Source organism: Dreissena polymorpha, chromosome 4 (assembly GCF_020536995.1).
Source record: "Dreissena polymorpha isolate Duluth1 chromosome 4, UMN_Dpol_1.0, whole genome shotgun sequence".
Classification (NCBI taxonomy): domain Eukaryota; kingdom Metazoa; phylum Mollusca; class Bivalvia; order Myida; family Dreissenidae; genus Dreissena; species Dreissena polymorpha.
The window spans coordinates 122222021-122239107 of NC_068358.1; the positions used below are offsets into that span (position 1 = coordinate 122222021).

Here is a 17087-nt window from a genome sequence, read left to right on the forward strand (position 1 = left end):
AATCTTTCCGTATAATGTTGCGAGATTGCTGTCAACTGATGCAAATACCTATTAAATACATCTATTCCATAGGTCTTTGGCTTATGTAAGTCGCGAAAATAACAATGTCTCTGTCGGGAAGTTGTTGGGAGCCTGACTTTGAATGGTTCAAACAAAAATTCAATTTAAAAAAGTTAAAACGACGTGTTTCTCAGATTTTGATAAAGATTGTATTCTTAATAATTCGGAACAATTTGACAGATATGAAGGTTCGTTTATATTCGTAATTTCCAATGACTGAGACAAATTACAATTAAGGACTAAAACTTAACTTACAGCTTTACATTAATTAGGACGAATATTACATCATGGTCCCTCTGACAGAATGTTCGCTTTGTTTGAACATGGACTCACTGACCTTAACCATTCTAAATATACCCATCGGCACAACGGAACCAGGTAAAAGGTCCCGATAACAGTGGAAAACTAGTTTGTATGTATCGAACTTTACGTACATGTACTAAGATGACAGCGACTTCGTGTCCATAGGCGACAACGAAGCCGGAATTCGATTAGACAACAACAACAATAACAACAACGTTAAAAACGTAAGAGAAATGTTGTTGATTATTATTTTTGCATTTGTATTCCATCCGTGTTCTTAAATTTATAATTGATTAAGTTTTTTTCCTAAATATTTAGCATGCAGAAATGAAATCACACGGCAGACGGTGTCCCTCCATAATGGTATAAAAACTGTGTACGTTTTTCGGATATTGGTTTCGGATATGCCGCTAATGATCATTAACATTTATAAAAGCAATATGTTATCGTATCATTAAAACCTTGAATTGTCAATGCATTTGTAATAGGAATTAAATGAACACTATTTTTTTGTAGTATTTTCTTACAAAAAATGCATTTGACAGAAGTGCCCTGAACACTGAACCAAATTTGATATTGTGTCATGTGTGATAATGTCTGTAATGGAACGTTCAATCACAATGACTAAGTCCCTTCCGTACCATGATGTAATGCATTAAAATTATTGTATTTTCTTTAAAGAACTCTTGACAATGTCTGTGAACTATGCAGAAGGCTTATCCCCTTATGAGCACAAAGGGAAGTGTGGACTACCAGAGAAGTTTGACAATGTGTCCGATGTGGCTGCTAAAGTGGACCAGCTAGTTCAGTGGATTAACGAGAGCCAACATGTAGTGTTCCATACTGGAGCTGGCATAAGCACTTCTGCAGGAATTCCAGACTTCAGAGGCCCAAATGGTAAAACATGTTAAGTTACTGCTTGAGGAAGCACCCTTGCACAGTGCAAATAAGAAATCAGTTTTACAAATAAGAAATGAGTTTTGCAAGTCCTTTGTGTTGCGTCTTGCAAAACAAATTGCCAGTGAAAAATTGAAATTATAGAAGTATTTTATGCATTTCAAATTCTTACAACTATTTCAAAGGCTGATGATAAGGAATGGGTAAATGAAAGTTAGTTAAGTTTCATTTTGGGCGTTTTTAAAAAATAATATTAGGTTATGCACACAAGATTTAAGGAAATTTTAAAGTTTAATTTTTGTTGTAAAATGGTGACCGTGTATGTCATAAAAGCCTAACTCCCTGTTTAATAGTTTTTCGTTCAGACCACATACTTTAACACAGTTACACTCATATAAATATATTTGCAAATATTACTATTAAAACAATTAACCAACAATTATTTTCATTACATAATTTTGCTATTTCAGTCTTTATGTTTAGTGTTAAGCATAGTTATTAATAAAACCACACAAAAGTTTTCCATTTATTTATTATGCCCCCCTTCGAAGAGGAGGGGGTATATTGTTTTCCACATGTCGGTCCATTGGTCGGTCGGTCTGTCCACAAAATGGTTTCCGGATGATAACTCAAGAACGCTAAGGCCTAGGATCATGAAACTTCATAGGTACATTGATCATGACTGTCACTAGGTCAAAGTTCAAGGTCACAGTGACCTGAAGCAATAAAATGATTTCTTACATATTCACACAAAGGCTGCCCCTACAACGGAAAGCCCATTGGGGGGGCATGCATGTTTTACAAACAGCTCTTGTTTAGAATTTATTCAGTAACTGAGTAAATACTATAAAGTTTTAATTTGAACCTAAATTTTTACTTTGAATAATACTTTTCCATATTGCAGATCAACTTACGCAAAAGTTTTTATGCTTATTTCATACATTGCTAATGCTTTTTTTGTCAAATATAATTTACTATTTGCTAAATTACTCATTGTAAACATTGGATTAAATTCAAAAAATTTGACTTGAAAGGTGTTTGGACCCTTGAACAAAAGGGAGAGAAACCAACCTTTAATGTGACGTTTGAAAGCGCAGTACCAACATTTACCCACCGGGCATTAGTAGCCATGGAAACATTAGGTGAGTATTCTTTTGAAAATGCCCCTTTTAGCGTTTTAAATCTATATAAAGTTGGTACAGGATAACCGCACCATTTCTTATGAGACCATCTTTCCCAATTGGAAGGCTAAAGATTCCCAATTGACAGGAAAACAAGAGTGGCAACACTTACACTTTTGTTTTCCACCAACACTAAAATAAGACTTCAGTGATTGTAAACAGACAGAACAGACCCTGGTACTGTCTGAGGCAGTGAAATAAACCTGTACACTTTTTGTGGCATAATGCTAAATAAATGAAATGGACTTAGTTATAAATAGTTTCTCATGTTTTTTGTTATATTATGCAACTAATTATTTATACACTCTTAATTACATTTTCAGCATACAATGTAATTAATTTATTTTACAATTTGGGTGAAAACAACAGAAAATTAGCCAATATGACTGTTATCAGTCCCAAAGAGTGAAGAAAAAAGCTGCCTTTTCCAACATAGAGATTCTATAACATCATGATTATTAATATACTTTATTAGCAAGAGAACTTCTTAACCCATATTGTAATGTGTTGTATTTTGAATGCAATATTAATAAGTTGTCTTGTACAGGGCTCGAAATTAACCTTTTTTTTCTGCTTGCAAAATATTGCGAGCAGCTTTAATACCAACTCGCAAAATCAAAAACAGTCTCGCAAATTTTGCAGCAAATATTAAAAAGTTTGGACATGAATTTAGTACTATTAAAACAAAATAAAAAGTACTTAACATACACATTTTATTTCTGCAATCATACAAGGATATCAGTTTCTTGGACCATAAGGGTATTGTTTTCAAATATAAGCGTGTCGTGTTCACTCAGAAAACAAAGTTTAAGTGTCAGTTTGGGATATATTTAATGGGTTTTCAAATATTGAAAAAAATCAGCTATGATATTGTGTGTTGAATGCGACGTCACCAAAATACAAATCAACGGTTAACTTTGCTTTATCTTTCGTATTTTTATTTCCGTCTGTAGGCAAAAAGAAACTAATTATGTTTGGCTTCGATGCCATGTCTTTTCAAGTTCAATGAACAAATGTGAATAGTCGACTGTTTCATGTTCTTTGTACCAATATTATCCGGTACCAATATTATCCGCGTATCTGTACTACAAGTATACCAGTCTACATACAAGGTGCGCGCTTCCGCATACAGGTATTCAGACGTTCTATAAATTGACCTACGGTTTAGCGTTCATGACGTCAAGTGCATTTATATTACTAGTTTTTTTTCCACTATTTCTTTACTCGCAAAAAAGTACTAGTGGCTTAAAACTTAACTCGCAATCAGTATTTTTCACTCGCATTTTGCGAGTGTGCGAGTGTTAATTTCAAGCCCTGTTGTACAAAGTCTTTAACAAATTGTTACTTAACTATGCATTTGTGTTCAAAACTGACTAGGCCTATTAAACGATAACATTTGTCAAGTGTCATGCTTCTTCAAGATGGTATTCTTTTTGACTTTTGTTTAAAGCTACATTTTATAGTTATTAGACATTATGGTACAGGCAGCTGTAAATGCATTCAAGCATTTGATCTTAATTGGCTTGGTATTAACAAACAAATCAGTTCTAGCTTTTCAACCATTCCTGTCCCTTTAAAGCAGCGCCCTGTACCATTTGGCATAGGGGATCTTTCCCTATTTAGTACATGTTATAGTTGACGATTCCTCTGGCGTTAATCAAGTAAGTATGGGTAAACTAAGTTGTTGGTAGTATATATTCCATATGTACCAAGCACTTTTAAGCATACATATTTATTAATGCTACTCTTGCAAACACATAAGTTTTCAGTGAAATACCATCAGGTACTTATGCCTGCCTTAATTGCATTGAATAATATGGTTAAAATTGGGCTTACTCCTATGGTGTTTCAGGTCTAGCAAAATATGTGATAAGCCAGAATGTGGATGGGTTACATGTGAGGTCAGGTTTCCCAAGAAACCGGTTGTCAGAACTCCATGGCAACATGTTTGTAGAAGAATGCAACAAATGTGGCACAAGGGTGGGTATTGTGTTGTGTATTTCAGAAAGACAAGTTAGGTTACAAGATCCAGTAAGAAAACCTTAGTTTATACAAATGTGGCAGTTGTTGTTACAATCAGCCTGTGTATACCAGAAAGGAAAAAACATAAACTCTAGCCACTACATTAATTTTATGCACTGTTACTATTTTAAAGCAGATATATATGATTTTTGTATGTGTTTAATTGTAATATATTGATAAAATATGTTACAATTACACAAAATAGGCAAGAAAAATTATACATTAAAGCCAAATTTCATAAAATGCAGCAAAGACAAATTAGCGCCCCGAGCCGATAATGACGTACATATTTTCCTACAATAACTGAAGCATTCGTCTTTGTATTAGTATTGGAGATAGTTTTCGTGTGTCGTATGAATAGATATCGTTGCAGGAATTCAAATAAACCGTTAAACTAAGTTTAGATGCACATCGTACATGTATGGTATATATGCTGGCGAATTCGGCTGTACAACCGTTTTCAATTTCAGAATTAAATATCTGGCTTATTTCGCATTTTTCAACACATGTTTTTCTTAACTTTTATTTTAATTTATATTGAAATATATATATATAATAAGTTTTTTTCACAGTTTATATAAATTCATATATATTTGACAAAATCGTATATACCCGCTTTAAAATGGCTATTAATCTTTTGTAAACTTAGGGCTAAAATAGATAATTATTCTTTGATATGTTTTAATTTCTTGATATAATATGACATAATTATTGCAAGGAATTATCACACAGAGTTGTTTTTAGGGCCGCGGATCGAAAGAGCGTGGATATATTGTTTTTGGCTTGTCTGTCTGTCACTGTGTCAGTCATTCATTCATTGTGTGTGTGTCCCAAAACTTTAACCTCATAAAATTTGCAATAATGAAGATAGCAACTTGATATTTAGCATGCATGTGTATCTCATTAAGCTGCACATTTTTATTGGTGAAATGTCAAGGTCATCCTTAAAGGTCCAAAGTCACAAAAATATAATCCAAGGGAAGTAATAAGCTTTAAAAGGGAGATAATTTCTAGTTCTGGCGAATGATATATTGAAATTTTATTTCAAAAAGGCGCAATAGTGGGCATTGTGTTTCTGACAAACACATCACTTTTTTTATTCAGCATTCAAGGTCAATGTGGCCTATGTTTTGCCAGTTTGAGAAGCGCTGTAGAATTTGTTGTTATCTTAGATTTTTCTATTAAGGTTATTAAATTTGAAACTGGCAATAAGGTTTTAAATTCTGTAAACATACCTTGCAGTATATAAACCGAGAGGTGGTGAAAACCATGGGTGTGAAGTTGACGGGCAACAACTGTACACAGGTGAAATCCAGGGGACGGTGCAGGTTAGTAGTTAAAGTGATATTATGCGCATTGTTGAATTCAGCTGAAAAAAATTAACAGGTCAAAAGAGTTAGCTAAAATGTGGTAACTGACCAATTATGTGCAACTCATCTTGATACCAGTGGTTTATAAAAAATATATATTATATCCGATATTCTACATGACTGTACAGTCCTCTAAGCCGAGTTGAAGTTACTGTCTTTTTATTAGGATTGGAGCTAGTGTTCATGTGTCGTTTGAATAGATATGAACGAAACTGCACTAAAACTAAATTTAGATTCACATCGTACATGCATTATCAGCTGTCAAACGAAAGTACGGTTGATATTCAAATGCACTATTTTTCTTTTTCCGGGATATTGTTTTAGTGTGTTGATGCTGCATAAACAAATATAAGTGTATATAAACACCAAAACACCAAAAATAAACAACAGTTACGATAGACACCTATAAACATAGCAGATACTGTTAGATACGCATAATATCACTTTAAGTAGAAAGATTGATTTGTGGGATGAGACAAAAGCTTTTTAATTTAAATGATAACAAACACAATTAAGCCTATAATCATTATTAGCATCTAATTCAAAACAAGATAACTATTTTGAATAGAATTCAAACTAAAATTATTATTGGAATGTAAAATATGGCAATGCCAAAAAGGTGCTTAATATTCATTACTTGGTTGATTTACTCTTGCAATAATACACGACATGTTTCACCATTATCCAGATTTGGAAGTGATCATTATTTTTATCCAGGGTATAACAGGGTTCATACAGACCTTAAAAAGTGCTTGAATTTCAAGGTTCTCCTTGAAAAGTGCTTATAAAGGCTGTTGAGTGCTTAAAAAGGGCTTATTTGCATATCAAAACTTAAAAAATGCTTAAAAAGTGCTTATTTTGTGCTTCAAAAGTGCTTGAAAAACTCACTAAGGGTAAAAATATATAATTTCATATCTTTTCCATGGGTCCGAAGTCATAATGTTTTTAAGCTCACCTGAGCACAATGTGCTCGTGGTGAGCTTTTGTGATCGCCTTTTGTCCATCGTCCCTTGTGCGTTGTGCGGCGTAAATATTTGCCTTGTTAACTCTCTAGAGGCCACATTTATTGTCCAATCTTCATGAAATTTGGTCAGAAGATTGGTCTCAATGATATCTTGGGATGAGTTCGAAAATGGTTACGAAATGCTTGAAAAACATGGCTGCCAAGGGGCAGGGCATTTTTCCTTATATGGCTATATATGGCTATAGTAAAATCTTGTTAACACTCTAGAGGCCACATTTATTGTCTGATCTTCATGAAACTTGGTCAGAAGATAAATCCCAATAATATCTTGGATGAGTTCGAAAATGATGCTGGTTGGTTGAAAAACATGGCCGCCAGGGGGCAGGGCATTTTTCCTTATATGGCTATAGTAAAATCTTGTTAACTCTCTAGAGACCACATTAATTTTCTGATCTTCATGAAACTTGGTCAGAAGATTTGTCCCAATGATATCTTGGATGAGTTAAAAAATGGTAACCTTTGCTTGAAAAACATGGCTGCCAAGGGGCGGGACATTTTTCCTTATATGGCTGTATATGGCTTTAGTAAAATCTTGTTAACACTCTAGATGCCACATTTATTGTCCAATCTTCACGAAACTTGGTCAGAAGATTCATCTCAATAATATCTTGGACGAGTTCGAAAATGATGCCGGTTGGTTGAAAAACATGGATGCCAGGGGGCAGGGCATTTTTCCATATATGGCTATAGTAAAACCTTGTAAGCACTCTAGAGGCCACATTTATTGTCCAATCTTCATGAAATATGGTCAGAAGATTTGTCTTATTGATATCTTGGATGACTTCAAAAATGGTAGCGTTTGCTTGAAAAACATGGCTGCCAAGGGGCGGGGCATTTTTCCTTATATGGCTATATATGGCTATAGTAAAATCTTGTTAACACTCTAGAGGCCACATTTATAGTCCAATCTTCATGAAACTCGGTCAGAAGATTTATCCCAAAAAAATCTTGGACGAGTTAAAAAATGATGCCAGTTGATTGAAAAACATGGCCACTACGGGGGCTGGGCATTTTTCCTTATATGGCTTTAGTAAAACCTTGTTAACACTCTAGAGGGCACATTTATTTTGCGATCATTTGGAAACTTGGTCAGAAGATTTGTCCCAATGATATCTTATATAAGTTCGAAAATGGTTTTGGTTGCTTTAAAAGCATGGCCACCAAGGGCGGGGCATTTTTCCTTAAATGGCTATATATGGCTATAGTAAAACCTTTTTAACACTCTAGAGGCCACATTTATTGTTCAATCTTCATGAAATTTGGTCAGAAGTTTGGCCTCAATGATATCTTGGATGATTTTAAAAATAATTATGTTTGCTTGAAAAAAATTACTTCCAAGGGGCAGGGTAGGGTATTTTTCCTTATATGGCTATAGTAAAATCTTGTTAACACTCTAGAGGCCACATTTATTGTCCAATCTTCATGAAACTTGGTCAGAAGATTTTTCCCGATAATATCTTGGACGAGTTCAGAAATGATGCTGGTTGGTTGAAAAACATGGCTGCCAGAGGGTGGGGCATTTTTCCTTTTATGGCTATAGTGAAACCTTGTTAACACTCTAAAGGCCACATTTATTTTCCGATCTTCATGAAACGTGTCAGAAGATTTGTCCCAATAATATCTTGTTATCTCAGGTGAGCGACTTTGGGCCTTTCAGGCCCTCTTGTTTTTCATGTTTTATGACGGTTCCGATCTGTTCATACTGGCAGGTACTGGATTGGTATGGGTCAGTATGGGTTTTAGAATGTAAGGGAGCCAACTACTACTAATCTTCTGCCTATTGGTCTACTTCAGTTTTATTTTTACGCATTGTGCCATTACAATGCTGACAAGTTGAAATATGTCAATGAATAAGTGCATTTTTCAGAAAGGGTGGCTTTTGAAGTACCCTTGGGTTGTTGACAACGCCCATTCTAAAGTCAAAGCATCTTGTAAAGTATGCAGAACAGATATAGAGTTCACTAGTATGGGGGAATCCGAGTTGAAAGCCACCAGAAGAGTGAACATTTGGAAAACATATTCAATACAAATAACAGGTTTTGTTTTGGTATGTGTAATGCCTTTGGTCAATTACTATATCGTAATGAAATATCTTACTTTTGATTAAAAAGTTGTTACTGTAGCAGGGTAGTGCAGACTGTTGTAAGTCACATAGAATGTTAAGCAAGAAGAGACCAATTTAGCGAAAATGTTGTCAGTATTGGACACAGAATAATATGTACTAAAAAAGTGCTTGAATTTGGATTTTTTCCCTTGAAAAGGGCTTAAAAAGTGCTTAAAAAGTGCTTGAATTTCATTAGAGAAAATCTGTATGAACCCCGTATAAAGTACCCTTTAATTTTCTAAGAAGTTCTTTTTGCAACTGATGATCAGAAAAATTGTGTGTTTTTGCAAGTACATGTATTAGAAGTTAATCTCCATTTACATAGTATTTGTTACCAATTTTTATAAAGGGATATAATCCCTTAAACATTCCAGCCTGTGGTTGAATGACTAATTTCCCTTTGATGTGTAATTCTATGTTCTTAGCTGTTTATTTGAATTCTTTTTTTGTCTTTCGTTAAACAACCATTTACTGTTTTGTGTATATTAAATATGGTCCATGCTCTGTGACAAGGGGGTTAAATGCATGTACGTGAAGTGTCGCCCCAGATTAGCCTGTGCTAATTAGCACAGGCTAATCAGGGAGGACACTTTCCGCTTTAATGATAATTTTTGTTTAAAGAAAGTCTCTTCTTAGCAAAAATCCAGTTAAAGGGGAACTGTCATGACTTATTAGCCTGAGGAGACTGCACAGGCTAATCTGGGATGACACTTTACGCACATGCATTAAACCCCCTTTTCACAGAGCACGGCTCATATATATTCACAGAAAAGGTAAAAAAAAATCACATTATAAGGGATTGTAATTTGTATGCTACTGGTTGGAATTTTAACCTACTCTGACTGGACTTGCATTTTCAGGTAGAGCTATACCCATGAATACCCCTGTATTTGAGTTTCTGTATACAGTACTGACAAAACTACTACTTCAGAGTAACAATCCATGGTGCACTCACTGACTTTCTTTTAGATAAAGGTTCTACAGCTTCAAACCATCCTCACTTGCATGAAAACAAAAAGCAAACATTGTGGAACAATCCTAATTTTACCAAAATGCAATCAACGGGGAAATTTGTTTTTCAAGGACCCTTATTTCATCTCTCTTATCATCAAACACTAACAATCTTTGTCTTGCAAGAACAGTATAAATTGATTTGTTTTAAAGTTTCATATGAATGCACGAAGATTTAATTTGCAGTTTGTTTATGTTTTAAACATCTCCATCTGTTTTGTTGATGGGTTGTTGACAGGGACATTTCGGAAATTATTACATTTTGTTGAAGGGCTCCATTATCAAGATAATCCTTTCAGTAAAACATTAGACAAGAGCATTTTGGATTGACTGATTGGCGTCGCCCTGGAGGGCGGCGACTAGTACGTAATGCATTTTTTTTCGCTTATGGGAGGAGAAGTTATTTTACGAATCAATGTATATATTTTTGTTTTAAGAATATCTTGCATAGTGGTGATTTTTTGTGTAAATTAGTGTAAATAAGTACTGCATTTGTGCCTATTACATTTATTACAACATTTATTGCCAATAATGCAAAGCTAATTGTTTTAATTAATAGATGATCCACAACTGATCACAGGGGAAAGATCACAGGGGCTGGGCAAATACGCGAAACTTTCTGGTTTTGTATAAAAAGAAATGATGTTTTGTATAAAAACAAAACATAATCAAAATATATTTATTTTGTGGTTTTTCTAATTTGCTTATTTAGTGGAGAATCAATGTAGTACGATATTTGACGACCTATCGCGCAAGCAAGTTTATTGGAAAGCGTAGTGGTGCGAAAACGTACAATGTATTAGTTTATTTATAGACATATAATAACGATCGCTATACACAACTTCACCAAATAGCTGTACATAAGTGAATGTCAGCCGGAAAAGCTCAGTTGGGAGAGCGTTAGACTGAAGTTGTTTACGCAACAGTCATCTAAAGGCCCCGGTTCAATCCCGGGCTGTCAGCTGACAATTTTTTCAGTCAGGTTAATAAATATAATAAAGCTTTATTTTATGTAGACATTTTAAAATCCATTTGACTACAATTGGACATTTTTATTAAAATTAATGGATGCAACATGGTGACAACGTTAATTAAAATTTCTTACATCACTTAAATATCTTATAAAAAATACACGTGTTTTTATATTAACAAATTAATGCAATCAACACATCTATTATCCATGTATTTTTATGGTTGTCTATCATAGGCCTATCCCTACCACATAATGACATATAGAGCGCGAAGCGCGACACGTATTATTGATTGTAACAATGAGTTGCGATAAAAAAAGCAGCAGCTTATCATGGAGGAGCTGTGTCCCAGCAACCCGAGTCAAGCACTCCTCAGAGGTTTTTTTAAGAACCACATATAGAGCCCGAAGCACGACACGTATTACTATCCAGGTGGTATGGACCCTTTAGCATTATCCGACCATTACGTCCTTAGTTATCTTCCTTAGAATTTGAGAAATTTCGAAATCCTTGTTCGAAGTCCAAAATTTTCATCTGATTGTTCCCAAACTTTCACAGGTTTTTTTTATCAATGAGGACCCAACCCAAACTCTATATGAGCAATATCGGACCATAAGTCCAGAATTATGTCTCTTTGAATTTAAAAATAAAAGTGAAAAACTGCTTTGTTAGGTGATTATGTCAACATTTTTCATCAGATTCTTTCCAAACTTACAGTGTCTTCATATCAATGAGCATTTTTACCTCATTTAAAATGAGAAACATCGGGACAATAAGTTCAGAATTTTTTTCTATTAAATTTGACAAAATGAACAATTTTCACTTGTTTAAAAGATTTCACAACTTTCGTCTGAATCTTTCCAAACTTGTTTAGTGTTTTTATATCAGTATTACTCAAACCCTATTGAAAATGATGAATATCGGAGCAATAATCTTATTATGATCTTTTACTGAATTTCAAATGTATACAATTTACGGTTTTTATTCAATTTTTTTGTCAAACTTTTACAGTGTTTTTATATCAATGCGTACTCAACCCCTATCGTAAATGAGCAAAGTAAGAATAAGTTCAGAATCATCTCCCCTTGAAGTTGAGAAAAATATGAAATTATGCTTACAAGATGAAGCAGATTGTTTAAAACCTTCACAGTTCTGTTCCATTAATGAAAACTGCACACGGATACCAGTAAAAAAAAGGAAACCAATGTAAATAAAATGAACTATGAAATATTTGGGAGTTACAACATAAAATCATAGATAATGGTTATTTGGTGGTTATAACACAACATCATAAATAATGGTTATTTGGGGGTTATAACACGAAATCATAGATAATGGTTATACCAGTATCTTTTTCTATTTTGTTTAAAATAATCAGCGAATATATTAATATTTACAGTAGAAAAATAATCCTTCCATGTAACGTCATTGAGTGCCTTTTACACTGAAATTCCCGACGCCCTTTGATGCTTTGCATCAATACTTATCCTGTACTTAATTGACATGAGGGAGAACATATATACTGAACCAAAAAAGTAATTTGCCAAGTTGAAATTTATATACACTGTAAGTTTTGTTGTGTGCATATATTTGACTAAGGTCTTCCGTTTAAGGAATATGATTGGCTCATGTTCTGGAAAACAAATCAATGAAATATATGTATTAAATAGATCATGCAATACAAATGCAGACCTTAACTCTGGACATTTCTTTTTTTGCAGAGGCAAACTGCAGGACACAATTTTAGACTGGGAGCATGCCCTTCCTGACCAGGATTTAGACTGGGCTGAGAAACAGGCTAAGTATGAACACTTGTGTTTAAACTCCAAAGGTTAATTACCATTCTATGTGTGCTCACTTGATACTGAACGTTTTTGGAATGATTTGATTGTTAGACTTTTATTCTGTTTAAAGTTTTAGTTTGCTGTATAGAAATATAATTATGGAAATTTGACCCATTGCAGACACAATACAGTACAAATCTAGTTTGAAATAACATATATTTTGAATACAGTTCCTTGCATGGTCCTCTATATAAATTATCCATTATTCTTAATTATTAAAAACCAGGCACGCAGTGTTAAATTAAAGCGCATTCTTTCCTTATTATTATTTGATGTGTTGTGATTTATGTTTTATGAATAGAATAGTTTCTACAATAAAGACATCTTTTGCTAAATTTAAATCATGTGCATGCTTTATTGATTTGTATTGGCTACAGTCAAATTTATACAGAGTCTGCATTATGACCAATATCATGCAAAAAATAATGGAAACATTTTATTAAAAGTAACACATTTAAGTAGGGACATTTCTTTATTTGAGCTAGCGTGAGCTAGTGCAAACCCAGCTTTGTCTTACTATATTATTACCTATCAGACATTGTAATGTTTCTGAGCTCACTGAACATGATTCATCAGCACAAGTTTGAACGTGCTTTCAGGGCAGCTGATCTCAGCATTTGCCTGGGGACCTCTCTGCAGATTGTTCCCAGTGGAAACCTCCCGTTGATCACAAAACGCTCAGGTGGCAAACTGGTCATTGTCAATCTCCAGCCGACAAAACATGACAAGAAAGCGGACTTGAAAATCTGCACATATGTTGATGATGTCATGAAAGCTGTTTGCAAACAGCTCGGGATTGTTGTGCCCGAGTACACTGGGCCTGGTGTTGTTCTGCAGTCTAATCATACCCTGCCCAGTGAAGAGAACCTCAATATTGTGCTGAAAGACCAGTCATTCCTGTTAACAAACATGTCTGAAATTAAAACTGAGAAAGGTGGAGGTAAAATTGAGACTGTGAATGGGGTGACTAATTTTGGGAATAACTCAAATGGCAGTAACAACGTTCATTTATCAGTCAAGAATGAAATTAAAGATGAGGAAGTTATAAAACTAAGAGCAATCCAAGGACTGACTAAAGATGAAGGTCAGTGTGAGAGTGACATTTTAGTTTTACCAGAAATTACGAGTTCTTATAGTAGCAATGTGTCTGAAAACGCAATACCTGACAGTGATGCTACTGAAGTAAAGAGAGTAAAGTTAGAGCCGTCAAAACAAATTGTTTAAACACATTGGTATGGGAGTTGACTAAACTGGTGACTGTAAAAGAATCAAGACTGCAAAGGTACGCTACTTAAAAGGCATAGTTCATAGGTATTTTTTATGATTCAATTCTGGTCCTATTTCAAATATTAAATTTTCGAAATTTAACTTTTTAGTTCATCTTAATATAGTGATGAGGATGCTCATGTTTAAATATCTTTAAATTATAATACTTATTCACATACATGGGATCAGAGCTACAGATAAGCTTTTTGGGGTAATTGGGTAATACCCTTCAAAATAAGAATGAATTGGGTAATGGAAAACGTGATTGGGTATCCAAAAGTATGATGCCCGCTCATTTAAAAAAATAATTGGGTATGTGTACCAAAACAAACAATTGAATTTGGTATTTGCAATAAAACGTGAATTTAGCTTCTCAAAACCGTACCTACATAAAGTCACTGTTATTTATTCAATCGCAGTATAGGTTGTTCCATCTTTCTGCTATCAGATTCAACAATCTGAAGACAAGGGAATTTCTCAACCCACTCATCGAATGTGTTTCTACTTGTTTTTGTTCCAATAATATGGGCCAGTACTTTTGTTTTAGAAACCCAACACACCCCATCATAGGGGTTTGGAACGGTATTGTGGTAGTATAATATAGTGTATTTTGACCGAAAATGCCCCAAACAAAATTCATTATAGTTATCAACTAAGCCCTTTGCAATTCTTTTATATTTAGATTGATTTACCACGACAAAGGAATCTAAATGTTTTTGTATTTTTTGCGAAACTTTTCGTCTGCCTCGAGACGCCATTGTGTTTGACTCACATTTGTTATTATCTAAACGATTGGTAAATACGTTACCAGATAAAAACAAGCGCTTGTCGATTAAGACTCGATTCAAGACGGCCAAAACAAAACGGGATTTTTCATTACGCATAGAAGGCAGCTCGAATTGGGTATCGGCGATTTGTTTTGCGTACCGGTACGCACAGATTTTGAAAAAAATTGCGTATCCATCTATTTTTTATTGCGTATTTACGCAAATACGCAGCTTATCTGTAGCTCTGCATGGGATAATGTGCATCTTGTTACTTGGAAACTTATTGCGATCTTGTATACATGTATTTGCTTTTTACTTCATTATCTTATTGCATTCAATACTGTCATTGATACTTAATCTATTAAATGACTGGTAGAGTTGCAACATGGAAAAATTGGTCTTATGCTATATGTGGCTAGCGTACCCCACACCAGCCTGCACAATTGCAGTTTGGTGAGGAGCTACCATGTCTGCTTATGAGACCATGCATCCTTTCATGACTTTGTAGAGGGAAGGATAGCTGCTGACCAGAAAATGCAAATGTGCAGGCTTGTTTCAGAGCTATGCTGGCCGTAAATCACATAAGACCCATTTTCCCATGACATGGGTCATTTGAAGGAAAGATTATCAACAAATCCATGTTTACAACTGTAATGTTAACAAATAAACTTAATTATGTTTAGGTATTAAAAGTATAACTTTGTATGACTTTCTGAGATGAGGGATTGTAGTCGTTGCTATTCATGTGTATTCGTCCTTTTTGTTAATTACATAAATATTATTGTTGAATACATTGTATATTTAAATTTGAATGTTATTTGATAATGCTACATGTATGTTTTTGACATTGTTTGATTGTTTTTTTTTATCAGATACCATAACATTTTTATGATCTATTGTCTTAACTGAACATTTATTGTTTTAACCTTCATTTGGTAATGTTTCTTTAGTTTTTTATTTATTGTTAAATAAGTAAATTTGGCAGCTATTCATGTATACTCTGGGATCATGCAGTACAATAGCACCAAGAAACAACTTATTTATGTTGTATTTGATGGCATGTTTGTATGTTTTTTGTTCTGAGTAAAAATATGTTAGTTTATTTTTTAGTATTGTTTTAAATATAATATGACCATTGTGTGCATATGCAATATGTGCAGAAGACTTTTGGATTTTGTTATGCGTGTGTAGTTTTTTTATTCATTTCACTTCAAACTTCAAAACATACTTACAATTTAAAAAATGTTTAAGTGATGACATGGAGAACACAAATGTGGTTTTATATTTGTGGTTAATTAAAAAAACAACACGACCTGCATAAGATATAATGTCTTTAAAATATTTTGTTTTATATGTTAAATCTGTTAAAAATTTATGCTTTTTTCCGCAGACTTTAAATGACCAGCAAATTTTAACCTGTTTGCAAAAGTTTACAGGATAGCAAGTTTGTTGTGTTTATCAACAGCCTTACCTTTCAGTTTATTGTTGATTGCGATGTGGACAATTGGCACCTTACTTCCGTTTAGTCTGTCAGTCGGTGAGTCTGTCTGTCCAAATTATTTTGATCCTTTTATAACTCGAATAATACTTTAGTTAGATTGATGAATCTCAGTGTGTGGATTCAGGGTAATGTGGGGAATGTGCACGTTATTATTTCTCTTGTCACAAAAATGTGGTTGTGGTTGTTTTAGAAAATATGAAAAATACCATATGGAACCTGAAACAGTTCAAAACGTACTTTAACTAGGTTGAGAAAACTTGGTTTGTTGAGTGAGGGCCATATAATGAATAAAAAAAAATTAAATTGTGTGTCCGAAAAATATGAATCTTATGATAACTCAAAATTATATAAGCTAGATTGATGAAACTCAGTCTGTGGATTGCGAACTATATGGGACATATGCACTTTATTTTATTGTGTTTCTACAGATGATTTACTACTTTTGTGGTTTCTATGGTTACCGAAGAAAGTGAACAAATAAAAAACATTACCCTAGCTAGGTTGATGAACTCAGTATGTGGATTAAGGGCACCATGGTGACGAAGCGTTATTTCATTTATTTTGTCTGAGTGACCCTGCACTTACTGCCATATTATTAACCCACCTCCTGGTAGAGGACTGCTGTTTTGTCTGTGACAAAACTCTTGATGAAATTACGCGTAGTTGGACACAGACCAATTTGCACAATTGTTGTACGGAACACATTTACTCTATTATGTTAAAAGGCCATTTTACGTAAGAGGGATGTTTATGTCATTTTTTATAA

General features: G+C 34.0%; 1 protein-coding gene across 5 annotated transcripts; it reads left to right on the plus strand.

The window, feature by feature from the left end:
• Window positions 1–437: 437 nt before the first annotated feature.
• Window positions 438–15922, plus strand: LOC127876184 (NAD-dependent protein deacylase sirtuin-6-like). 5 transcript variants are annotated; one of them, XM_052421200.1, is made up of 8 exons: window positions 571–587; window positions 682–726; window positions 1045–1260; window positions 2295–2402; window positions 4294–4421; window positions 5706–5791; window positions 12665–12745; window positions 13387–15922. In XM_052421200.1, the coding sequence occupies exons 3-8, from the start codon at window positions 1056–1058 to the stop codon at window positions 14009–14011; spliced, it is 1233 nt and encodes a 410-aa protein (XP_052277160.1). In that variant the 5' UTR covers window positions 571–587; window positions 682–726; window positions 1045–1055; the 3' UTR covers window positions 14012–15922. The 5 variants fall into 5 exon arrangements, with proteins under 5 accessions (XP_052277156.1, XP_052277160.1, XP_052277157.1 ...); XM_052421197.1 differs by having other exon boundaries at window positions 573–587; window positions 682–739; XM_052421196.1 differs by lacking the exon at window positions 682–726 and having other exon boundaries at window positions 438–587.
• The last annotated feature ends 1165 nt before the right edge of the window (window positions 15923–17087 follow it).